Raw genomic sequence first — 24,674 nt, forward strand, 5'->3', positions numbered from 1 at the left:
AGGATCCCTGGCAGATAGGTGGCTCAGACTTGTCCAGTTTAAGAAATTTTATTTCTCGAAACCTTCCCTCCTTGGGCAATGGCAGGAGCTTTGGAAACCAATCCTTGGGGACAGAGCCAGAGGCACTAGGTTGAAGAAGGTGTGGCACATTTGGTCCATTGTCCTGTGTTGGGAGTATGGGAGAGATGGGTTGTAGACTCTTCTAAGGACCCAGATATGTCCCTGTTGGGCAAGGCTGACATGCCAACACAGAGCATAAGAGGTCAACCTGGCTTGGGGTGAGAACTCAGTGCCCCTTGACCTTGTCCTGGGGTCCCTGAACCTCCCGGAAGCTGAGAACCATCAGGCCCACATTGACGGCGTAGGTAGTGATGCAAACAATGCAGAAATCATAGAGCACGAAGAACAGGATCCAGGCCAAGTAAACAGAACCAGCAAGAGACACTAGGGAACTCAGCAGCAGCAGGATAGATACCCAGCGGCCCCGGAGGCAACCTGCAAGGGAAGAAAGGGTCAAACATGGGCTTCAGGGACTGATCACCTCTAGACCATTACCATGACTTCATGGTGCCACCCAGACAGCAGAGGCTGCAGGGGATGAGTCTCTAAAATAAGAGAATCTGACAGGCCCCACCAAGGCCTTCATTTTCCTATCTGTTCAATGATCCCTGGGACCCAAATAGTGAATTTTCCTGCTGAAACTTCATTTACATGAGATGAAAGACACTCTTTAGATTCCCGCCCCGCCACCCCCAGCAGCTGAAAAGAACTTCCGAGTCTTTCCGACAAAACTGGTGCCGAAAGGTTCCTATTCATTACCACCCCCAGAGTGCTCAGTGAGCAGCTGTATGAGTCCCCAAAATTGCAAGGGATGTGTCTGAGCTGTCCAAGGAGGGAAGGGCTGTCATGAAGAGGTGGGGCCTGTAAGGAAGGGGCAGGGCCAGTTACCTAAAAACAACTGTAGCGTGTAGAAGATGCAACCGAATATGCTGTTGGATTGATTGAAGACACTGTCTGGTCCCAGCATTTGTTCCACCAGTCCAAAGCCCTGACCCCACCTGGTGGAGGGGAGGGCCTAGGTAAGAAGTGTCAACCCAGTGCCATGGGCCCTGTCCTGGAGGGATGATTTGCAAAAAGCCACTTGTGTTGTCCTTCTTTCCTTTGGCCCCATTCCTCCCACCCCAGCTTGAGGCCAAGGGTCGATGACCTACTGGTGAGGCTTCCTTTGGCCACGTCAGGAATCCGTGTGTCTACTTCTATCTTTCCCTATTCCCAGGCCAGGTCTAGCCATGGTTCCCCTTAGGCCCTGTTTTCATCCTAGACCTTCAATAATTTTAAAACAATTTTTTGTATTGATTTGATAGAGGAAGAGAGAAACATCGATTTGTTGCTCCAATTATTTATGCATTCATTGGTTAATTCTTGTATATGCCCTGACCGGCATCAAACCCACAAGATGGCAAGGTGGGAAATAACGGTTGACCTTGCTTTCTGAGTTACCAGAGACTGGGAATCTGGGGCAGAATCTCTCTTCCCTGGACCTCTTAGTTCTCCAGCTTCCTGGCGGTCCATTCCCTTCCTCTGTATTCAGTCATCCCACTAACCCTAGGCCCTCAAGCACAGTCATATCTGGCCACCTTATCCCCAGGCACAGCCATACTCAAGACCACTATCGGTTTTTCTGTTACCCTACTTCCCCCTCCTGCCCGGTAACCGTTATTCCCTGGAATCTAGATCTACGTGCTACTCCTCAGAATAACTGCAGTCTCCAGCACTATCTACCCCTCAGCCCGCCCCGCATTCCTATCTCGGACACACCCACACCCGATTCCGGGGGCAGTGCCCCCTTGAGGAGCCTGGCCCCCATGCATTCTCTTCCTGGCATGCCGATCCCAGACTCCAGAACCATCTGGCAACCAGGCGGCCATGCACACCTGGTCCCCATGCACCGTTCCCACGATCAGTCCGGTGCCCCAAGCGTTCCACTCCCGCGCGCACCTGGAGGAGAAGACGCGCGAACAGCTGATGGCGGTGCCCACGTCGCAGACCGCACGGTAATCCCGGTCCCGGGCGCGCGCCGCCTTTACATGCAGCGCGTAGAGAGAGAGCACTAAGCCCGTGAGGCAGAGCGCGAGCCTCACCCATCCGGGGTTCCCCCAGGTAGCGCCCATATCTCCTGGTCCGCCCGAAGCACCAGCGGAAAGAGAACCAGCCAGCGTTTTGGCCACGCCCCCTCCCGCCTCTCTGGGTGAGAGACAGCCTGATCTCGCACTCCCTGATCCAATGGGCTTTCTTAGGACTGAGCGTGCTGGAGAGGTAGAAAAACAGTGAGGAATACTTTTAAAGGAAAACCAGATTAAAGGTCGTAGGGAATTACGGACTAGGTGGCATGCCAGGCATTCTGGGAGTTGTAGTCGTAGTGGCCGCTATGCCTCAAGGGAAATGGAGTCTCTGGAGTTTTAAAAATTATATGTGTATATAGCTAAGAGTAAACAAGGGCGACCCCTAAAATGCGGATTTAGCCCAGGCTGGTGTGTCCCAGTATACTGAGTGTCGGCCTGCAAACCTGTAGGTCGCGGGTTTGATTCCCGCTCCAGCACATGTCTGGGTTACAGAGCCAGGTCCCCAGTTGGAAGCCAACCAGAGGCAGCTGTGTATCTCACGCATTGATATTTCTCTTTTTGCCCCTTGTAGTACAGGCTTCCTCTGCCAGGGGGGTGTTCTAGGAACCCATCTGTATCAGTGTACCAGCTGGCGTTGCTGTGAGAGGCTGCGTTTGGCTTCGATGACTTTTCGTTGAAGACTCTTTCAACCCTCTGCCCATTTCATAGTGGGTGATTTAGAAGCACACCTACCCACACCATGCTGAGTGTTCAGCAGTTTTTGACCAAAAAACGGCAAGACCCGTATGCCCCACCCCTCCTATTCACCCGATCTCACTCTGCGAGACTTTCTCACTCCCACCCATGAAAAAGTCCTTAAAGGAAAACATTTTGCTGATGTGGAAGAGGTGAAACAACAAAATGGGAGGAGCACTAAAAGGCATGAAAATTGACGAGTTCAAAAACTGTTTTGAGCCGTGGAAAAAACATCTTGATAGGTGTATTGCATCAAGTGCAGAGCACCTTGAAGGTGACTGAAGTTTAAACATGTAAGAATAAATACACAATTTTTTATAAATAAATTCGTGTTTGTTGGGGTTCTCCCTCCCCACCTCTCCACTCCCCTTCCCTTTCTCTCTCCTCTCCCTCCCTTTCTCCCTCTCTCCCTTATTTCCAGTTCTATCACCTGGAACACAACTGTGACAGTGTCCTAACCTCTTTCCTATTGTGGCACCCACCTGGCAAAACCTGAACCTGGATCAATCCAACAGTCCCTCCTTTCGAAGCTTACTGTGGGCTAGTTGAATTTTATTCTCCCTTCCCATCTGCATTGAAATTTGCTTCTCGTTCCTATTTTTAGAAACAGCAACAAATCTCCCTTTACAATCAAGTTTTGGGGAAGATTTTACAGTCTCAGTCTCTACTTCCTTGCTACCCAGGACACCATAAAATATCTCCTGTCCCCAACACTACCCTAACTAATGGTTGGTGTAATCAGGACACTAAATCCAAGGGATATTTTTCAGTTTTTATCAGGCTTTACCTCCCAAGAGTATTAGTCACTATAGTGTACTCCTTCCTAGGAATGCTCTTCTTTAGCGTCTGTGATATGTCACTCTCCTGCTAGGCATGTCCTTTCTCTGACTGCTCCCTCTGAGACCCACTTCTTTTCTTCCAGATGGCATGGTAGGCAGAACAATGGCCTCCACAAACATCCATGTTCTAACCCCTGGGACCTGTGCATATGTTAGGTTACATGGCAAATGGGAATTAAAGTTGCAGATGGAATTAAGGTCACTAACATGTTGATTTTTTAAAAAAGAGATTATCCTGTGGGTCCAATGTAATCACAAGCGTCCTAAAAAGTGAAAAAGGGCTGCAGGACAAGAGAGTCAGAGGGAGGTGTGACTACAGAAGAAAGTCACAGTGAGATGCTGGCTTTGAAGCTGGAGGAAGGGAGTCATGAGCTAAGAAATGCATGTGGCCTCTAGAAGCAGGAAAGGGCAAAGAAATAGATTCTTCCCTAGATTCTCCAAAAAGGAACTGCTGACATCTTGACTTTAGCCCAATGAGACCCCTGTCGAACTTCTAAACTGTAGAACTGTAAGACAGTAAGTGCATGTGGGAAGAGACTCGTCGTCGGCAGCCGTCCGTCTCGAGAGACGATGGTGTAGCTTCTTAAGAGTCTATCTGCACCACCGAGAATGGCTGTGCAGTCCGACTCGGGAGTGACACGGTATCTGTCTCCTCCCGTGTTGAATCGACATCTTGCGATGACGCTGGAGTGTCCTCTCCAGTGAAGCTGAAGCTACAGAGCCTGGGCAGGGTGATATGGAGGGTCTGCTGTTGCCCATGCAGCAGACCCCCCCTCTCTTCGCAGCTGAAGGATCCAAAGGAAAGACGGAGTCAATACAGCTTGGCTTCAGGTGCGCCGCAGGAGTTGCCGGTGTTGACTACAACGTCAAACCGCCTTAGGGACTCCGGCTCCGGATTTTCTGTCGGTGTTTACTCCCTTAGCCTTTCCCCTGAAGAGGTATGCCGCAAGGCAGCGGAGGTTTTTTGGAGTCAGAGTTTTCCTTCTCTGATGTGCCCTGACTGGAAGATCGAACCAGCGACACTTAGCTCGCAGGCCGACGCTCAATCCACTGAGCCAAACCAGCCAGGGGTAGGGAAGAGACTACACAGTGGTATAAACACCAGGAGGTGGTAATCCTAGTGGAGAGACTACACAGTGGTATAAACACCAGGAGGTGGTAATCCTAGTGCACTTGTTGCTGTTCAACAAAGCACCACAAAAATAATGGCATGAAGCAATAACAATTATTTTATTTTCTCTCACAGTTTTTATGGGTTAAGAATTTGGGGAGAGAATTTTGGCTGAGCAGTTCTGGCTCACATAATTGCAGTAAGATGATGACTAACATTGGAACAATGGGAGACTAAAGCAGCTGAGGGATAACCTAGCAACTCTCTTTCTCTCTCCTTGTAGTCTCAGGATCTATCTATGTATCCATGTAGTCTCTCTATAGGAGCTAGTTTGGACTTTTTCAAAGGCTGGCAACTTCCAGGCTTTAATAGCCAGCTTCCCAAATTGTCCTCAGTGATATCCACCTCCTGGTATTTATACCATTGTGTAGTCTCTTCCAACACTAAATAGGGCTGACTTGACCCAAAAGGGTAATATAGGAATGATGATGGTGTGTCACTTTTAAGGGTGTCATAAAGATATTGCTTCCTCTTAGATCATTCATTCTGAGGAAAGCCAGCCATAGATAACAGGAATATTCGATTTCAATAGCTGAGAGAATAAAGACCAATATTTCTTTCCTTTTTTAACAAATGTTCATTGAGCACCTGTTATGTGCCAGGATTAGAGGCCAGAGCTAAATCAGTACAGCAGACAAATATTCATACTCTGGTCTTACTTTTTTTTTTTTTAAATAAAGATTTTATTTATTTATTCTTAGAGAGAGGGGAAGGGAGGGAGAAAGAGAGGGAGAGAGATATTAGTGTGTGGTTGCCTTTTGCGTGCCCCCGACTGGGGGCCTGGCCTGCAACTTAAGCATGTGCCCTGACTGGAAATCAAACCTATAACCCTTCAGTTCACAGGTTGGTGCTCAATCCACTGAGCCACACCAGCCAGGGCTGGTCTTACATTATTTTTTAAAAAATTTAATTAATTTATTTTTAGAAAGAGGGTAAGGGAAGGAGAAAGAGAGGGAGAGAAACATTGATGTGTGAAAGACACATCGGTCTGTTGCTTCTCGCACATGCCCAGTCAAGGACCTGGCCTGCATCCCAGGTACGTGGCCTGACTGGGAATCAAACCGGCAAGCTTTCGGTTCATAGGTCAGCACTTAATCCCCTGAGCCACACCAGCCAGGGCTCACTGTCTTACATTTTATAAGAGGAGAAGAAAACAAGCAACATAATAAGTACATAAAGTATATAGTATGTTGGTGGTGCTAAAAGCTACGGATAAAATAAAAAGTAGAGCACAGTAAGGAGGATGGAAATGATTGCAATTTTAAATAGGACAGTCAGGGTGTGCTTTATTCAGTTGACATTTGGGAAAACGCTTGAAGGAAAAGAGGGAGTAAGCTATGTAGATATCTAGGGGATGCTCCAGGTAGAGTGAACAGCCAGTAAGAGGCTCTGAGGTGGAATGTGTCAGGTACATTTAGGGAACAAGAGGGAAGCCAGTGTGGCTGGAGCCAGAGTGTGTGTGTGTGTGGTGGTGGTGGTATCTTTCTGTAAAGTGAGTAGCGTAATAGTACATACCTCAGAGGTTTTTTTGTTTTTGTTTTTTTAAGGTTTTATTTTTAGACAGAGGGCAAGGGAGAAAGAGGGAGAGAGAAACATCGATGTGTGGTTGCCTCTTGCACGCCCCCAACTGGGAACCTGACCCTCAACCCAGGCATGTGCCCTGAAAGGGAATCAAACCTGTGACCCTTTGGTTCCCAGGCCAGAGCTCAATCCACTGAGCCAACCAGCCAGAGCTGTGAGGGTTTTTATGAAGATGAAATTAGTACATACAAGGCTGTTAGAACAGTGTTCTGGAAGAGGGATCTTGGGGTGCGTGTGCAATAGCTACCGCAGGGAGGCAGTAGAGTATTCTGACCGAGCTCTAGTCAAGGCAGAGTCAAACTGGGTGAGGTTGTTGTTCCAGGACGCCTCCCGCCTCTGTGGCAGGCAGGGTCGCCTACTCGAGTATCTGGTACACACCGCGGCCACGTGAGCGCCGAGTTCTGGCTCCCTGCAAGCACTCCGAGTCCTTGCTTTTCTGCGCATGATGCCCTCCCGTCCCGAGCACCCTGCCCTCTTCTTTCTTCCATGGGCTGAGTGGCCTCCTGGCTTTACTCCGGGATATTGTCGGGATGCTGGAAAAGAAAGGGTGGAGAGGAATGTGGACGGAGAAGAGGAGCTCCAGAGACTTAGGGAGCCCCTTCCTCATGGTCTTTGCACATTTTCCCCCAGTTCCTCAGGTAGGCCAGCAATGGTGAAGGGTCCTAACTCTGCTGAAGGATCAAGACAACCTTGGGTTCCAAAGATGTCACGTTCTTCACTTAACCTTTTTTTTTTAATTAAAAATATTTTAAAATATTTATAAAATGCATAATCACAGTAAAGAAAAATCCATTCAGTACAAGTACACACATAATGAAAAGTCTCCCATCACCTCTTGCTTGGAAAAAGTTATTGTCTTTTCACTGGTTTCTGCCTTTTGTTTCGCTAATCCCCTCGCTCCCAATCACTACAGCCAGAGGGTTCAACCTGACAAGTTAAAATGTTCAGTGGCTTCTTACTACCTCAAGACACATGCAGACGCTTTTCCCTTCATGTTCCGACTCTGGACACCCCATCCGGCTTCTCTCCTTCCCAGTATCCATATGGCGCCAGCCATATCCTCAGACTATCCGGGCTATTCTCTATCTTGCCATAATGCCCTTCCCGCCCCAGCTCCTGTGCCTGGCCAAGTCCTACTCACACCCTGCACCCTATCTGCTGCTCCCACAGGAGTGCAGCCAAAATTGCAGCAGATGACACTGAAACTGTTTTCAGGACAGGGGAGAGTTTTTGTTTGTTTGTTTTATTCAACACCCAATCTCCTCTCCTGGCACAGAAAAGTAACCCAATGAGTGTTAGTTGCAAGCATGAATGAGTGATAATACCTAACACTTAAATAGTGCTAATTCTGCGCCTGGCATTGTTCCAGGCACATTACATATATAAATTCACTTAACCACACAACAACCCCAGGGGTGCTACATCCTCATTTTACCAATACAGAAAGCATTGAGCAGTTTAAGTAACTTGCTGGGGTTTGAACTAGGCAGTCTGATTTCTGATAAATAAATCAAGATCCGGAAGGAGAAAGCCAGACCTTAGGGAAGGAATCCAGGTAGGGATTGGTCTGTGCTCTTTACATCTAAGGACCTTTTCGCCTTCTTCCGATTCTGCCTCAGGGAGCCCATTTTATTAGATTAGCAGACAGAGGGCCAAGGAGACCACAGATAACTCCGGGAGCCCTGTGGAGGGAGCCGTGGTATATTGGGGGGTCGGGAGCAGAGGCGGAGCCAGCATGGGCTGGCACCCAGGTTGCGAGTCCTCCGCTCCAAACTACAACTCCCAGGAGGCACCGGGTGCCCACAGCCCACGCACGTCACAGCGGTAGTGGGCGAGGGCTGCTCCGCTTGTCCGACCCTGTCGAGTGTTGGGCATTCAGCTCGGACGGCGGCCCAGGCTCTGGCCCCGCGGTAAGTGTAGCCACAGGCATAGACCCTGGCCGCTGAGGCTCTGCCGCGCGCGCCCGCAACCTCCGCCATTGTGCTGGACCGCGGGAGTGCGCGGGACGCGTGGCTGGCGTCTACCATATGGGGGCGATCCAGGCCGAACCAAGTGACCTACAGAGAGGGAACCCAGACGGGGACTGGTTCGCAGCTTCGATGCAGCCGGCCCTCAGGAGCACAACACTCCGTGCCGAACGTACGAAGGCTAGGCGGGTGTAGGGGGGGTGTGATAGGTAGCGGGTATGCCCGGTCTGGAGGCGCTGAATAGGGGTCGCCCCGCCCCTGAACAAGGGTGTCCAGGACCTGGGCGAGGTTTTGAGCTAGACGAGTCTGAGGATCTTCTTCGCTCTAGACCACCAGATAGAGCCTCAGATTGAAGAATAGAAACTCCAGAAAGCAAGGTTGCTCAGGTTCGGCCTGTGTGTTTGGGGAGGTTGTTGAATGGGTTAGGGTTAGGGAGATTGCCCAGGTCTTAGGATACTAGTGCCTACGTGAAGAGATGTGCAGGTTATCTGGATTCGATCTTTATGCCTCCTTCCCTCCACCCCAATAGATGGGAGCTGCTCCCTGGGGTTGAGCTTGTCCAGCATCCTCCAACAGCCCTCGTTCTTGAAGTCAAGAGAAGAGCCCCTGCCTACTCACACCTTCCTTGCCCCTTTTGGGGGTTGCCTCCGTTTATCCAGTCCAACAAAGGAGCAGGACGATGATGCTGGCATCAGTGCTGGGAAGTGGCTCCCGGGGCGGGCCTCCACTCCGGCCCTTCCTTGGGCCTGCACTCTTGCTCCGGGCTCTCTCCACATCAGCCACCGATACTCACCACGTGGAGATGGCAAGGGAGCGCTCCAAGACTGTTACCTCCTTTTACAACCAGTCCACCATTGATGTGGCAGCAGAAAAGGTGGGCAGCTGGGGCAGCGAGGCCTAGGTCTGGAGCTGGAGTGGGTGTCCAGGGAAGGGGTGGGGCTAATGTGGCGAGCGATGTGCTGGAGATCCAGTGCTCAAACCCCTTCTGCCCCTCCAGCCGTCAGTCCGCCTTACTCCAACCATGATGCTCTATTCCGGCCGCTCTCAGGATGGCAGCCACCTTCTGGTAAGATTCCTGCCCATGGTTTTTCTCTTGGTCCCTGGAGCTCTGTCTGGCCCAGCCACTCAGGTCCTATTCCTGTTTTCTTTCTTTTTTTCTTCTAGAAAAGTGCCCGATACTTGCAGCAAGAGTTGCCAGTGAGGATTGCTCACCGCATCAAGGGCTTCCGTAGCCTTCCTTTCATCATTGGTTGCAACCCCACCATACTGCATGTGGTAAGGTGGCCTCGAGGGGGCATGGGTTTCCCTAGTACTCGAGAGGACCTTAGATCAGAGTGCCCACCACCCAAGGGGCAAATGGGGCAGTGGGATCAGAGTGGCAGAGACTTGCCTGCCAAAAGGTTTCAGAATCGTAGAGGACTCAGACCCAAGCCTTCAGAGGCCAAGGCTGCATATTCATGGAGGCTTGAACAGCCCTGATGGTGGTTTGAATCTACTGAACTGGGGTGATGGCAGTCCCCATAGGAGGGCATAGGTAATTGTTCGCTACCCAATGCCCACAGCATCCTTGTGAATTCTGACACTTCTTCCTTGCAGCATGAGCTGTACATCCGTGCCTTCCAGAAGCTGACAGACTTCCCTCCGGTGAGGGCTGGGCCAGGGCCGGGTGATGGGTTGAGAGGTCAGGGCAGAATCATCCATGCTCATGACTCTATGGCCTGCAGATCAAGGACCAGACAGATGAGGCCCAATACTGCCAGCTGGTGCGTCAGCTGCTGGACGACCACAAAGATGTGGTGACCCTCTTAGCTGAGGGCCTACGTGAAAGCCGGAAGCACATAGAGGTCAGGGGCAGCACAGTGGGGGCCTGTTGGGGACCTGGGAAGAGCATAGCATTCCTGAAGCCCCACTGTTTATAGGATGAGAAGCTTGTCCGCTACTTCTTGGATAAGACACTGACTTCTAGGCTTGGGATCCGCATGTTGGCCACACATCATCTGGCACTGCATGAGGACAAGGTGGGGCACTGGGACCTGAGACCCACATGGGAATATCTAGTGAGGCAGAGGGGACTGAGCCTGGGGCCCAGTGGGCTGGGGACCTGGGCAGGGGCCTGGAGCGGGCTTGGGGACACTTAAGCAGTCCAGAGGTTGCAAGCATGTGGTGACCGAGGTGTGGGAGGAGGGCTGCCTAATCCTGACCTTCTTTCTCCTGCCAGCCTGACTTTGTCGGCATCATCTGCACTCGCCTCTCACCAAAGAAGATTATTGAAAAGTGGGTGGACTTTGCCAGGTGAGGTTAAAACAACTAAGGGGGGGTGGGTGTATTTGGGTGCAGAAGGCTTGATTCTGAGCCCTTGCCTGGGGCATGGTCTAGGATAGGGTTTTTCCAACTGTGGCACTGTTCACATTTTTGAGTCAGATAATTGTGTTGTGAGGGGATGTCCTGTGCTTGTTAGGATGTTTAGAAGGATCCCTGACTTTTATTCACTTGATATCAGTAGTGCTCCCCAGCTGTGACATGCAAAAATGTCTTTATTTCCCTGGGGGGTGGGCATGGAGAAGGAAGCACCTCCAGTTGAGAACCACTGGTCTAGGTCTGAACGCTTGCTCCTACCCACAGACGCCTGTGTGAGCACAAGTACGGCAATGCCCCCCGTGTTCGCATCAATGGACATGTGGCTGCCCGATTCCCCTTCATCCCTATGCCTCTGGACTACATCCTGCCTGAGTTGCTCAAGAATGCCATGAGGTGGGCTTGCTAGATATGTTGAAAGAGGTCAGGTAGGAACTGGAGTGAGGCTGGGATACCACCACCTACTACTGGTCTTTCCTCCCTGTCTAGAGCCACGATGGAGAGTCACCTAGACACTCCCTACAATGTCCCAGATGTGGTTATTACCATTGCCAACAACGATATTGATCTCGTCATCAGGTTTGCCAAGTGGGAATGGGTTGGGGTAGACAGGGGTTCCAGGCACTGTTTCTGACTTGCTGTATGAGATTTGATCCCTGATCAGACAAGATATTCTCTGGTCCTGAGTTGCCATGAGCTAGATAAGAATGAATCTGGGGCCAGCTGCAGGTCCCAGGGCTTTGTCCTCATTAGCAACTGAGGGGCCTAGAATGGGGAGAGTCAGGAGTAAGCAGTCTGTGATGCTGGGTTGAGAATAAATGTCAAGTCTGGTGAGAAGGTATAAGCAATCAGTGGTCCAGGCGGAGGTGAGGATAGAGAAATGCATCTTTAAAAAAAGCAAGGTCCAACAGTCTAGGTGGACCACATCCCATCTTTGGGTAGAAGGGACAAGATGGCACTATCTGCCTGGGAAGTAGTGAGCCCTCCCATCAAGTTGAGCCAAGCTCATATTATTGACATCCTGCCAGGATTTCGGACAGGGGCGGGGGAATCACTCACAAAGACCTGGATCGGGTTATGGACTACCACTTCACTACAGCTGAGTCCAGCACCCAGGACCCCCGGATCAATCCACTCTTCGGCCACCTGGACATGCACAGTAGTGGCCAGTCAGGACCTATGCATGGGTGAGGCCCTACCTGGCCATTATGGAGGGGTGCGGGGCTCTAGGAGATTAAGCCTCTGAAGCCCCTGTCCTGTCCCCTACCCCCACCCCAGCTTTGGCTTCGGGCTGCCCACATCACGGGCCTACGCAGAGTACCTTGGTGGTTCCCTTCAGCTGCAGTCCCTGCAGGGCATTGGCACAGATGTCTATCTGCGGCTCCGTCACATCGATGGCCGGGAAGAAAGCTTCCGCATCTGACCCCACCACTCTTGGCCTGCTCACCTGCCAAGCCTGGCCCAAACACCCTGCCAAGACCTTTCTGGGCCAGACAGGGTGCCAACCTGCTCCACAGGCTGCTGCATCTTGGGTCTTAGGACCCCAAACAGATGGACTTACATGAAGCCTGGTGCCACGTTTCCTCAATAGGGTCCACTGCTTCCCTGTCTCCAGGCCTTGGAGGGGAGGAAGTAGAGACTCTTGAGGCCTGCAGCACCACCTTCATAATTCTCGTTCCTGGGGAACCCCATTTTGACCTGCTGTTTGTTATTAAAGTTCACATTTTGAATGCCCTCTTGGGCCCCATGTGGGGAGGGCAGGTGAGCTTTTGTTTTTGACCTTGTTCCGGTTCCCTGGACCCTTGGGTTCAACTAATTCATACCCAGTCTATTAACTGCCCTGACAGCCTGGCAGAGCAGGAGTAGAATTGACCCCAAGTCTCTTGCACATTTGATTTAGTGGGAGTGGGGATAACTCTGGCAGTTTGTGCGAAGACCTTTCATTCATTTCATTTAACAAATGTTTCTGCCTCCCAGACAATATTGAAGGCCCAGGTTGGCCCAGCTTCAGGCCTCAGTACTGACTCTTCCCTTCCTGGCAGTCACAGGTTCTGGAGGTGAAGGTCACCAGACTGGGCAACTTATTAAGCCACCTGATTCCTGAGCCCAAGTAAGGTTAAAAATACTGCCCACCATCTGTGTCTATTGCTGCCAAGGAAAAGAACACTCCAGATCATGCCCTGGCAGCCCCAAGGATGATGGGGCCCTGGTAGGGAGGGCAAAAGGAAAGGGCTCCAGAAAGCAGGAGCGGCCTCCTTGTGCATCTTGCCAGGGAAGGAGAAGAAAGGTCCAAGAGCCTGCCTGGGGGACTGCTGATGGAGGTTGGGGGTTGAGGGGGACAGGAAACCAGTGACTTGCCAAGCTGAAAATCCTGCTGGCTGCAGTGCAGATGGGTGAAGCTGGAGAGGTAGGCGGTAGTAGTCAGGGTGTAGGGCCTTGACTGTACAGCTAAGAGGCAGGAACTTTATGCTGGAGTCAGCAGGGATCCATGCATGTGTTTTAAGGTAGGAGAGGATGTGTCAGGTTGGGTTCCCTAGAAACAGACCCTGACAAGATTTGCATCCAAGTGATTTGTTGAGAAAATGTTCCTGGAGTAGGGTAGGGGAAGCAGGAAGGGGAAGGGCAGGAGGCCAGGCAAGGGTCTCAACAAAAGTCCAGAGCCAGTTAAGTTCTGCCAGAGTTGGAGATGAGAGCTAAGTTCCACAGACACTGGTTAATGTCTGTGTTGGGAGTTTCTTAAAATAGTTTTCAGCTGTTTCAGGCAAAACACCTCTTAGCCAGAGGGGCAGTTCACCAAAGAACCTCTGGTGCTATATTTTGAAAGCACATGGAATGTAATCTGGGCACAGAGAAGCAACAAAGAGATTCCGGATTTGGGTGAAACATCTATATGGTCCTTGGAAAAAAAGTCAGATTTGCACATTAGAAGAAGCACTGGTGGATATGGTGGAGGGACCCTGATCAGGGATTTATTAAAACCTAGGATAATCCTTAACTACAAAGGACAGCATCCCTATTTGAAGATGTCAGGTGAAGTCAAAAGTGAGATACCAGAATCTTGGGTAGAATGAATAACAATCTTGAAGATTGGGGATGAGGTGAAGAATGGGAGAAGACATTTTGATTTTAATTTTTTATTCCTTTTCTTTGTTAATGCTGCCAGACACTTGGCATTCACTGCCCCTCCCCCCAAACTCCATTTCCCAAAAGCCATGTTACCAGCACTTACATTGCCATCCTCCACAAAGACCTAATTCAGATATTTCTACTTTTTAAAAAATATATATTTTATTTATTTTTTTAAGAGATAGGGAGAGAAATATTGATTGGTTGCCTCTTGCATGCCCCCAACAGGGGACTAGTCCCTAAACCCAATGTGCCCTGACTAGGAATGGAACTGGGAAGCTTTCGCCTAGCCCAGCTGAGCCACATCAGTCAAGGTGGATATTTCTTGATCTGTAACAACCAAATTATAAATCAAAGAAGATTCAGAGTGGCCAAAAGGAATGTTTAGAGCACCTACGCTGTCTGGCATTGTGCAGTACACTTACTTTATAAACATATATAAGAGGTAAAGTTTAACCCTTATCAATGCTCTGAGAATGGACACATTTGTACAACTTACCCAGAGCAGGGTCAGAACCCAGGATTCCTCACTCGCTAAGCCCAAGACTTCTCCAACATGTCCACTGCCTCTGGCTAGTTTCTGTTCAGGGGACGTCTCGTTTGGGGGTTCTGGTCCACTCTTTAGAAAGGCTTGATTCTGTTAAGTGATTTCTTGGTTGTCCCTCGGCACACTCTTCCTGCTTCCCCCACCCTAACTGCATCCTTTAACCGCTCTGAATAAGAAAGGCCGTTTCTTCAATATTCAAAACAGGGATGGCCTGTATAAGGCTGGCGAAAGTGGCGGTGCAGGGGTGTTAAATTCCAGGCCCACAGGCCTAATACCGGGCAGCCAGGGAGGTAGTTCCGGCTCCGCCTGGTTAATGTGGAAACATTGTCCCCTAAGGTTTGGCACGTCTGGCTTCCTCAGGCACCAGGGCCTTTAAAAAGATCGAGCTGAATCATCACATCAGGAAAGCCCTCTCTTCAGCACTGGAACACAGCCACTCTTCCATCCGGAAAAAGAATGAACTCCAGGGAAACTGGCACAATAAACATCAAGCCTGTCCTGACATCGCGGAGACAGCCACGCTAACCAATGGGATTTCGCCACGTCGCAGACCCCACCTCTAAGTAGGCTGTGGCCTCCGCCGCGCTACGCTGACCCGGAGCCAAAAGCATTGCTCGGCGCTGGATTCTGGCGTCATTTCCACAACAGCGATGGCGGCCCAGGGAGCATCAGCTGCGGTTGCAGCGGCGACTTCAGGGGTCGCCGGGGAGGGCGAGCCCGGGCCCGGGGAGAATATGGCGGTTGAAGGGGCCTCCCCGTCCCCGGGCCGGATCTCTCCGCAGACTCCGGCGCGCGGCGAGCCGGAAGTCACCGTGGAGATCGGAGAGACTTACCTGTGCCGGCGACCGGATAGCACCTGGCGTGAGGGCGGAGTCCAGGGCGAGAGGGCGGTGTTTACAGGGCGGGGTCGGAGCAGCGTTGGTTCTATGGAGGGCTGGGAGTAGTAGGGGGCGGGGCCTGGGGAAAACACGGAGTTTCGGGCCGTCTTGTAAAACACCGCCAGTCAGGCATCCATCAAGTTCTTGTGTATATATAGCGCCCATCCCACTTCCCTTGTCCAACCTTAGCCTTCATTTCATTCTCTTCTTAACCTTGCTTCTTTACTGGTCTCTCCTCTCTCTACGACTTCTCATTCCACCTGTCTCCCTACAGCCGCTTGAGGAGAGGACCTCCCAGAACTCAAAAACAACCTCTGGACAACCTCTCCTCTCCTCCCTCGCCTCCTCTCCCCTCCTCAGCTCTTCCCTTCCCTTCCCTTTCCTTCCCTCATGATTGCGTAGAATGGCATTCATCTTCGCGACCTCTCTGGTTTCTAGCCTCCCCTCACAAAGACAATTACCAGACCAGACCACGCTATGCCCTTTGAAGACCTTTTGCCGCCCGTGCCCTTTGCTTGGAGTGCCCTTTCTCCTTGCTCACCTGCCAAGCTCCTACTCATCCTTTTAACACCGTATCCCCCTGTGATGCTATTCCTGATCCCCTTCAGGCAAAGTGAGTCATTCCCTTTTGTATGTTCCTGCAATGTTCATACCTCAGCCATAGTATATGTAACATTCTTGTCGTTGCTTGTGTGTGTCCTCCCCTATCAAAGTGGGAACTTCTGGAGGGCAGGACTGCTTGTGATTCATTGCCATGCCCTCTGTATCTAGCAACAACACAGCATAGAGTCAGACATGCAGTGGTTGCCTTCCTCATTTACTGAATGGCCTGCTAGTTGTCAGTCACTCTACTAAAAGCTTTGGAGGCATTAACTCACCATTTGAAGTGGGCACCATTACTCTATTTTACAGATGAAGAAACTGAGGCTCAGAAAGTAAAAATAACTTGCTCAGTTAATTTAGCTAGGAAATGGGCAGCTGGAATTATATATAAACCCAGCCTGTGACTTCAGAACCAGCCCTCATGACCTCTGAGCAAATAAACAATTAAATATAGTAAACCGAGCATTGACTTTTGAGTCAAGCATTTGAATTTTAAGCTCTGTTAGGTATTAGCTCTTACGGCTTTTCAAATCTGTCAGCCTGGGTGAGCCTCAGTTTTCTCAAATGTAAAATAAGAGTTAACAGTCCTGACCTGGTGTACCTCACAGGCAGTGATTGAATTGGATGGTAGATGTGGACATGTGGACATGTGAGCTTACATGTGAATTCTGGTAACAGCCTCTCAGTGTTCTAGCTCTGCCTTCCTATGATCCCGGCCTTTATCCTTTACAGATTCTGCTGAAGTGATCCAGTCTCGAGTGAACGATCAGGAGGGCCGAGAGGAATTCTATGTACACTATGTGGGCTGTGAGTAACTTGGGGTATCTGGGCTTGGGTGGGGGGAGAAGGGTGGAAGGGCAGCACCCTCATGGCACATCCTCACAGTTAACCGGCGACTAGACGAATGGGTAGACAAGAACCGGCTGGCGCTGACCAAGACAGTAAAGGATGCCGTGCAGAAGAACTCAGAGAAGTACCTGAGCGAGCTGGCTGAGCAGCCTGAGCGCAAGATCACTCGCAACCAAAAGCGCAAGCATGATGAGATCAACCATGTGCAGAAGGTCTGAGCTCTCCCCTTCCCCACTGCCCCAGGAGGCTCAGCTGCCTCTGTCAACTCCCTTGGGTCCCAGTGCCAGAACCACAACAGCTCCCATTTCTTAAGCTCCTACTGTGTGTCAGAGACTTTAACTGCCTTTTCTCATGTGCTGTTCCCACATGAGAAAACTGAGGTTCAGAGAGGGCAAGGGCTTGGCTACAGTCTCACAGCAAGGAAATGGCTCAGCTGGGACTAGAACTCAGGCCTCCTGAACCGATAGCCTGTTTTGTCTCCTATTAGTTGTACCACATTAGACAACCAACTTGAAGTTCAAAGGGAAGGAAGAAAATGAATGATAACTGGGCACTTGCTATTGCTCAGAACCATGTTGAGTACTATACGTGTAAAAATTCAAATCCTCCTTAACAGTTCAATACCACAGGGCAAAAGTAGATTTACAGTTGTTTGTATGGAAAATAATACAATAATTAGTAGTACAAGGATAAACTCTGTGTTTCATGTATTCACAACTATAAACCTACTTTTTCCCCATCCTGTATATATATTTTTGTAGATGAAGAAACAGGCTCAGAGAGGTTAGGTAACATACCTAAGGTCACACAGCTATTAAAAGGGTGGGCTGGAATTAGAATAATAATGGCAAATATTTATTGGTTTGTGACCCAAAGTTTATGAGGGAGGCCCAGATAGGTTTAGAAGCCCAGTCAGGAATTAGATTTGCCATTGTTCTACTTCAGGGCACAAATCCTTAACTAACTATAACTTTGACACAACCTAGAGACTCAGGCCACTTGTTTCCAAAACCTGGGGTTTTCTTTCATCAAGCCATCCTGCCGCTAGTAGGTTACTTTTTTCCCCCTCTGAGCCTCAGTTTCTTGATTTGTAAAATGGCGAATGGAAGAGAACTGGATTTATTGAGCTCTCAAGGCACATAGACATTCATTAGTTTTTAGCAATTTCTTCTAAGTGCTCATGTGCTTTGCAGTAATGCTTTTCAAACTGTAGGGCACAGCTGTTAATAGATTACCAAATTAGTTTGGTGGGTTGTGACCAGCATTTAAATTTTCAAAATGGAAGAAAAAAATAGGATAAATTAGGAAATATCAATAGTGCATTGTCCTTTATTAAAGGTATTATTTTTAGAAGTTATTATTTCACATACAAATACATATATGTATATACATAAACATGAACTAATTTACAGTGCTAACTGCGCTTCCTGCTGTGGTTTGTGGTAAAAAAAACATTTGAAATACCCTGAACTAGAAGGAGCCCCTCAAGGTCTAAGACAGTGCTGTCCAATTGAACTTCCTGTGATAAATAGAAATGTTTTATATCTGTACTGTCCAATAGAGTAGCCAGTGGCCTCTTGAAATGTGTTTGGTGTACATACTAAAAATTATTTACTTATTTAAGATTTTATTTACTTTGTAGAGAGAGGGGAAGGAAGGGAGGAAGAAAGGGAGAGAAACCTCAATGTGTGGTTGCCTCTCGCACATCGCCAACTGGGGACCTGGCCCACAACCCAGGCATGTGCCCTGACTGGGAATTGAACCGGTGACCCTTTTGTTCAAAGGCTGGTGCTCAATCCACTGAACCACACCAGCCAGGGCAAGAAACTTTTTTATTTATTTAATGACTAGTCACTACTCTTGGACAGCACAAGTGTAAGGTTCTCTCGGTTCCTCCACGAATTTGCACTGGCCAATTAAGTCTCAATGATATACCTGTACACTGGCTATCAGCCAGGTGGATGACAGTGGGTCAGTGGTGATAAAATCAAAGAATGGAGAATCATGGAGTTAACAGGCAACAAGATTCTTCAAAAGCTAAATAGTGTTTAGTTTTAAATAAAGGGCAGCATTTAAGAAAAGTAGTGTTTTTGTAGTTCTTTAGTGCATTGGCAGAAGCAGATTGCATTTTGGGAGAGTTGGGGAATGTGTTTTAAGGTGGTACATGAGGAGGAAAATCTTTCTTCCCTCATCTTTGTAGGGGTTAGACTTGGAAGTCTATACCCAACTGTGCTCAGTACCTTTTCTGTGACTTTGGGCAAGTGATCTCACCTCTTTGTGACTCAGTTTCCTCTTTTGTACAGTATGGATAATGAGCAGTCTTGTCTAAGGCTTATTATGAGGACTAAATGAAATAACGCCGGTGGAGTGAGTGCTTGGCACTTGGAATAATGGCATGTAGCTCATCCCCAAGGGCAAGTGACCTCATCTCTCCCTGCCTGATTACTTCTCTGTAAAATAGAAATGAGTGCCATATAATGAGGCCATATAGGCAAAGTGCTTTGTGGAAGGGGCTTCTGTATAAAACGTTGGCTCCTTTCTCCTTTATCTACTGCAGGGCAAGGCTACTATCTACTTTGGTATAGGCCATAGACCTTCTTGGGTCCCCACTCCATTGTCAGGCTATACTGAGTTCCTCCTTCAGAGTCTGGTCTAGGAACAGGATGTACTGTGTGACATGACTCTTAGTCCCCGCTTTCTAAGAACTTGGAAAATAGGGAAAGCCAGGTGGGGCAGTCAGAGGTTGTTGGTCATCATGATCCTGACTTGGGAAGGGGAGGGTATATTCTCCACCTGAAGAATCTAGTTTGGCCTACTAGAAGGGATGAGAACGATGCTGGGCCCCGAGGGATAGGAAAGAGCATAGTAAAAGCAATTACACGTGATTGCTCACAGAATTCTGCCTCATCATGCACTCTCCTGGCTCACACTCTGTCCTAGGTTGAGGAAGCATTTTCTGGTAGCAGTAGGATAAGAAAGGGCATTGAGGTGGAAGGAACTTTATGTGCAAAGGCACAAAGACTGGAAAATGAAGGGTTGGTAGTAGTGTAGATTTGAAGGGGCTGAGGCTGGAGGCTGGGAATCTAAGGAAACCCAGTCAATTGTCCAGACCTGAGATGGTGGCAGTGGCTATTTGGAGTAGGACAGAGAGGAGAATTCCAGAGATTTCAAGGAGGTAGAGTTGACAGGACTTGGTTGTTAATTGAATGCCAGGCTGAGAGAGGCAGGAATTTTAAGACAGGCCCATTATTGGTCTCGGGTAGTTGGACTGAGGGTGATGCTCCCAGTGAGATGGGAACCCAGGAGGAGGAACAGGTTTACGAGGAGTAAAGAATGAGTTCCTTTGTGGACACTTTGAGTCTGATATGCCTATGGGAGGGGCCTCTGGGAGCAGTCCCTGGGCAGGGAGCTCCTCAGGTGTTCAGGAACAAGGTCCAGGCACACTGGAGAGTCGGCAACAGTTTCTGCTATGAGTGTGCAAGACAAGGTCCATTATTTTATCTCACAAATTTGGCTGAGCTGGACTAATCCTGTGGTAAAGCTGAAGCTCTTTATCAATCAAAGGACTCTAACCAGGCCTCCTGATCCTAGCCCTGTTCATCTGGCAAAAGGTCCAAACTTGGGCATCAGAGATGTCTGGGATATATGGGTGGGTGGGCAGATAGAAGAGCTTGGACAAGCCAGCTTCAGAACCAGGTAAAACAAGTTAGCTATTCATATGGTTATTGTCACTGAGGATGTGAGGTAGAAGATGGATGGGAAGTCCTGTGGGTTCTGGGACAGGGGAGGGACATCCTGACCGCCATTTCTATTCACCTCTGTCCAATGCTCTTTCCTTGCCTAGACCTATGCAGAGATGGACCCCACGACAGCGGCCTTGGAGAAGGAACATGAGGCAGTAAGTGGGGCAGGGATTCTAACTGCAGGCCCCCTCTCCCCCTGCTTTCTTTCCTTGCTTTGACTGAGCCGTCCACTTCCTTCCACAGATCACTAAGGTGAAGTATGTGGACAAGATCCACATCGGGAACTACGAAATCGATGCATGGTACTTCTCACCATTTCCAGAAGACTATGGGAAACAGCCCAAGCTTTGGCTCTGCGAGTACTGCCTCAAGTACATGAAGTATGAGAAGAGCTACCGCTTCCACCTGGTGAGGCCACTGGGAGGGCGCTGAGACTGCAGCTCTGGGAGACAGAGTTTCAAAGGAGTGGCGGACAAGGAAGAGCTGCCTGTGGGTCAAGGGACCTGATTCCTGCCTGGCTCTGTCTCTGCTGCAGTGACTTAGGCCAACTTGCCCCTCCGCAGACCTGTTTCCTCTTCTGTCGAATGGGGATGGTAATCCTTACCCTTACCCCTTCCTTGGGTCCCTTGCCCTTTACCACATGTGTATCAAAGCCAACCCAGTGCCAGGTTCCTCGGTGCAAAAGCAGAAGCAAGCACAGTCCCGAGGTGATGGAACTGGAAGGTGTGGACAGGTGGGAGGCATCGGTACACGGGAGCTGCCAGGGCCGGGAGCGCTCATCGTCCATGTAGCAGGGTGTTTCCCAAAGGGTGGAATCTGAGGGAAATGTATGCAGTTTGGAAACACCATTGTCACGGATCAAGAACTCTCCAGAGTCCTCTAGAGCCAGGCCGATCTGGACTCAAGCCCTGTAGCTGTGTGATGTTGGAGCCAGTTACCTAGCCCTGTGTGCCTTGGTTTTTTCATCTGTAAAATAAGCTCTGTCCTCTCAGGTGGCTGGGAGGAGTACTTGATGTGGGTGAAGTGCTGAGCCCAGGATCTGCATAGAGAGAAACTGAGAGCAGATTTGCTGCAAGCTGCACGGGGCAGGGTGAAGGGCAGCTGGCAGAGAACCTCAGGGTCTTAAGCCTCTGTCTGTCCGTCTCCATTCCAAGGGCCAGTGTCAGTGGCGGCAGCCCCCAGGAAAGGAGATCTACCGCAAGAGCAACATCTCTGTGTATGAGGTGGATGGCAAAGACCACAAGGTGAGCCAGGAGGCCAAGGTACTTTCGGGAGGTGGGCAGAGCACTGGCACCTCCTGGACAGTGTTCACTGTCATCAAAGGATAGAGGCCAGCCTTAGGGTGAACAGCCCACCCAGGAGCAGGCCTGCAGAACCATGCTTAGCCTGGCACTTGGCGTGTTGCTGGTGCGCGGCCTGTGGTGCCAGCCTTGGGGACGGTTTTTGTTCTTTCCCTGAGGACTTTTCTCCTGATGGGGTAGTTTAGGTTAGGGCAGTTCTGGAACCCAGAGTGGAGATTGTCATGCTTGAAGCTGTTTCTAGAAGGACTTTCTCTTCTGCTTGAAGAGAAGGTGTCTGTTTTTCCCTGGGAGGGACCTGGTTTTTTAAGATTTCCTGCCTGAGAGCTCTGTGGCTCTGATGGCTGAGTTCTTTGTTCCTGGCAAAAAGACTTGAATGGGGCAGGGTGGGGCATTTGGGATCTGCTTTACTGTTATTGAGAACTTGGCCTTAGCCTGGTCAGTCTGCGAGGATGTCATCAAATGTCCCCATTTCCTGTGGGAGGGCAGTTAAGAGTATAAGGCAAAGAGGGCAGGCTTTCAAGTGACTTGTGGCTTCAAATCACCCATCACTTCCTAGCTGACCTTAGACAAGTTACTTAATGTTGATTGTTTCTGTTTCCTCATCTGTAAGACAGGAGTCATGATAATATTTACCTAATAGGGTTGTTAGTGGAATAACTGAGATAGCAATGTCACATACTTAGCATGGTGCCTGGCATCAAGTACGTGCTTAGTAATTGCCTTCATTATTACTGGTGACCTGTCGTAGCTTGTCGTCAGCCTTGTGATAAATAGACCGGGGAAGGAATATCCACTGTGAGCCTGGCCCTTGCCCGCTGCTCTGCCTTCTTGAGCATCAACAGGGAGAGTGGCAGAAAGGGCTCTAACAGGAGACATGGGTATTTTTGCTGGCTCTGCCCTCTGCCTGCTTTGAGGTCTCAGGCACACACTTCCCCTCCCAGAGCCTCAGTTTTCTTCTAAGTAAATAGGACTAGCTGTGCTGGGCTTACACAGTTGTTGGGTCAAATGAGAGTGAATACAAAACCTGTCATACACCAGAGGAACCCCTGATCTGTGCCATGAAGCCAACCTTAAGGTCCCACTGTTCCTCCTGATGTTGGTCTCTGCCCTGGGTGGCTGTCTGGCCCTGCAGCAGGTGATGCTCAGCAGACAAGTATGAGTATGGCCAAGTAGGTAAACTGTTCAGGCTTCGGAGTCAGGCTCGAGGCATTCAGCAAATATTTATCTAACAGGTACTTCACTTCATGCTTAGCCTTGTGCTAGGTGCCGGCGACATAGCCTTGAACACAGGTTTGAACTGCACAGGTCCACTTGTGAGTGGAAGTCCCATGCTGCTGTTCTGGTAAGGAGCCACTACTCACCGGCCTGCCACTGATACTTGCAGAGCAGGGTAGCAGCTCCTGCCCACGCCTCAATGGGCTCATTGTTCTTGCTTCCTGAGCCTGCTTCCACCACTCCCACCCCTCAGATTTACTGTCAGAACCTGTGTCTGCTGGCCAAGCTTTTCCTGGACCACAAGACACTGTACTTCGACGTGGAGCCCTTCGTCTTCTACATCTTGACTGAGGTGGACAGGCAGGGGGCCCACATCGTCGGCTACTTCTCTAAGGTACTGGGTCAGGAAGCCAAGGTTGAGGGGGGGCAGTGGGTATGAACTGGAGTAGGGGCTGAGCTTCCCCAGAGGTCCCGACCTCACTCCTGCAGGAGAAGGAGTCTCCAGATGGGAACAATGTGGCCTGCATCCTGACCCTGCCTCCGTACCAGCGCCGTGGCTATGGGAAGTTCCTCATTGCTTTCAGTGAGTGGCTCCTGTTCTGTCCAGGAAGGGGCACCTGTGGTGGGGTTACAGTGCCAGGGGAGGGCTGGGTTTTCAGAACCCTTATTTTTCTCTGCCAGGTTATGAGCTATCCAAGCTAGAGAGCACAGTAGGCTCCCCTGAGAAGCCACTGTCTGATCTGGGCAAGCTCAGCTACCGCAGTTACTGGTCTTGGGTCCTGCTGGAGATTCTGCGTGACTTCCGTGGCACGCTGTCCATCAAGGACCTTAGGTGAGGACCCTGGGCCCCACCCCCATTCCAGGTATGCTGTCCATTCAGAACCTCATGAAGGAGGCTTCCTGGAATTCTCCAAGAGGGAAGGTTCTCCTAAGATTGGCGGTGATCTTGTCTCCTTGTCCCTTTTGCCATCCCAGCCAGACCCCACAAGGGAACTCTCCCAGCATCTGCTCCAATCCCTTTCTGCAGCCAGATGACCAGCATCACCCAGAATGACATCATCAGCACACTACAGTCCCTCAACATGGTCAAGTACTGGAAAGGCCAGCATGTCATCTGTGTCACACCAAAGCTTGTAGAGGAACACCTCAAAAGTGCTCAGTATAAAAAACCACCCATAACAGGTAGGTGTGGGGCGGGGGTACCTAGGGTGTGTGGTAAGGGGTAGGTATAAGGACTGCTGGGAGTCACAGCTTTCTTTTTACTGTCACATGATCCTAAACCAGTCTGACCAGCTCCCAGGACTGAAGCCTCGGGCAGGCTACTCATGCCTGGGCTTCCCTGCCCCCTCCCCAGGACTCAGTCTGCCCTTGTTCTCATCTAGAGGTGAAACCTGGCCTCAGCCCAGAGGCCCAGCCCTGCCTTTCTCATGCCTCTTCTCCCCACAGTGGACTCTGTCTGCCTCAAGTGGGCACCCCCCAAGCACAAGCAAGTCAAACTGTCCAAGAAGTGAGTGACCTGTGCCCCTGCTGCTGGACCCACACCTCCTCGCCCCCTAGCCTGTAAATATGTACAGCCTGTTTCATCAGTTTTTTAAATAAAGGAAGTTCTGCCGGCGGCTCTGGACTTGGGAGATGGGAGGA

The 24,674-nt window shown here is 50.0% G+C and overlaps 3 protein-coding genes across 11 annotated transcripts; 2 read left to right on the forward strand and 1 right to left on the reverse strand.

Moving 5' to 3' along the window:
• Nucleotides 1–33: 33 nt before the first annotated feature.
• Nucleotides 34–2,244, reverse strand: VKORC1 (vitamin K epoxide reductase complex subunit 1). 2 transcript variants are annotated; one of them, XM_090277658.1, is made up of 3 exons: nucleotides 1,999–2,244; nucleotides 949–1,058; nucleotides 34–495 (listed from the first exon to the last, which is right to left on the reverse strand). In XM_090277658.1, the coding sequence occupies exons 1-3, from the start codon at nucleotides 2,169–2,171 to the stop codon at nucleotides 287–289; spliced, it is 492 nt and encodes a 163-aa protein (XP_090133784.1). In that variant the 5' UTR covers nucleotides 2,172–2,244; the 3' UTR covers nucleotides 34–286. The 2 variants fall into 2 exon arrangements, with proteins under 2 accessions (XP_090133784.1, XP_090133785.1); XM_090277659.1 differs by lacking the exon at nucleotides 949–1,058 and having other exon boundaries at nucleotides 318–495.
• Nucleotides 2,245–8,247: 6,003 nt separating this feature from the next.
• On the forward strand, nucleotides 8,248–12,536 carry BCKDK (branched chain keto acid dehydrogenase kinase). Of its 4 annotated transcripts, none has more exons than XM_090277666.1 (12): nucleotides 8,248–8,359; nucleotides 8,946–9,290; nucleotides 9,414–9,482; nucleotides 9,581–9,691; nucleotides 10,013–10,060; nucleotides 10,141–10,260; nucleotides 10,336–10,434; nucleotides 10,635–10,708; nucleotides 11,039–11,167; nucleotides 11,261–11,350; nucleotides 11,800–11,958; nucleotides 12,050–12,536. In XM_090277666.1, exons 2-12 carry the CDS (start codon nucleotides 9,096–9,098, stop codon nucleotides 12,192–12,194), a joined length of 1,239 nt encoding a protein of 412 aa, XP_090133792.1. In that variant the 5' UTR covers nucleotides 8,248–8,359; nucleotides 8,946–9,095; the 3' UTR covers nucleotides 12,195–12,536. The 4 variants fall into 4 exon arrangements, with proteins under 4 accessions (XP_090133792.1, XP_090133793.1, XP_090133795.1 ...); XM_090277667.1 differs by having other exon boundaries at nucleotides 9,076–9,290; XM_090277669.1 differs by lacking the exon at nucleotides 11,800–11,958.
• A 2,472-nt stretch (nucleotides 12,537–15,008) lies between these two features.
• On the forward strand, nucleotides 15,009–24,671 carry KAT8 (lysine acetyltransferase 8). Of its 5 annotated transcripts, none has more exons than XM_090277660.1 (11): nucleotides 15,011–15,305; nucleotides 16,658–16,732; nucleotides 16,811–16,986; nucleotides 20,619–20,672; nucleotides 20,761–20,925; nucleotides 21,672–21,761; nucleotides 23,287–23,427; nucleotides 23,523–23,616; nucleotides 23,715–23,865; nucleotides 24,013–24,215; nucleotides 24,480–24,671. In XM_090277660.1, the coding sequence occupies exons 1-11, from the start codon at nucleotides 15,095–15,097 to the stop codon at nucleotides 24,542–24,544; spliced, it is 1,425 nt and encodes a 474-aa protein (XP_090133786.1). In that variant the 5' UTR covers nucleotides 15,011–15,094; the 3' UTR covers nucleotides 24,545–24,671. The 5 variants fall into 5 exon arrangements, with proteins under 5 accessions (XP_090133789.1, XP_090133790.1, XP_090133786.1 ...); XM_090277661.1 differs by having other exon boundaries at nucleotides 15,013–15,305; nucleotides 24,061–24,215; XM_090277662.1 differs by lacking the exon at nucleotides 15,011–15,305 and adding an exon at nucleotides 15,405–15,935.
• The last annotated feature ends 3 nt before the right edge of the window (nucleotides 24,672–24,674 follow it).

Source organism: Furipterus horrens, unplaced genomic scaffold, assembly GCF_987537825.1.
Source record: "Furipterus horrens unplaced genomic scaffold, mFurHor1.1.pri manual_scaffold_5, whole genome shotgun sequence".
Taxonomy (NCBI): domain Eukaryota; kingdom Metazoa; phylum Chordata; class Mammalia; order Chiroptera; family Furipteridae; genus Furipterus; species Furipterus horrens.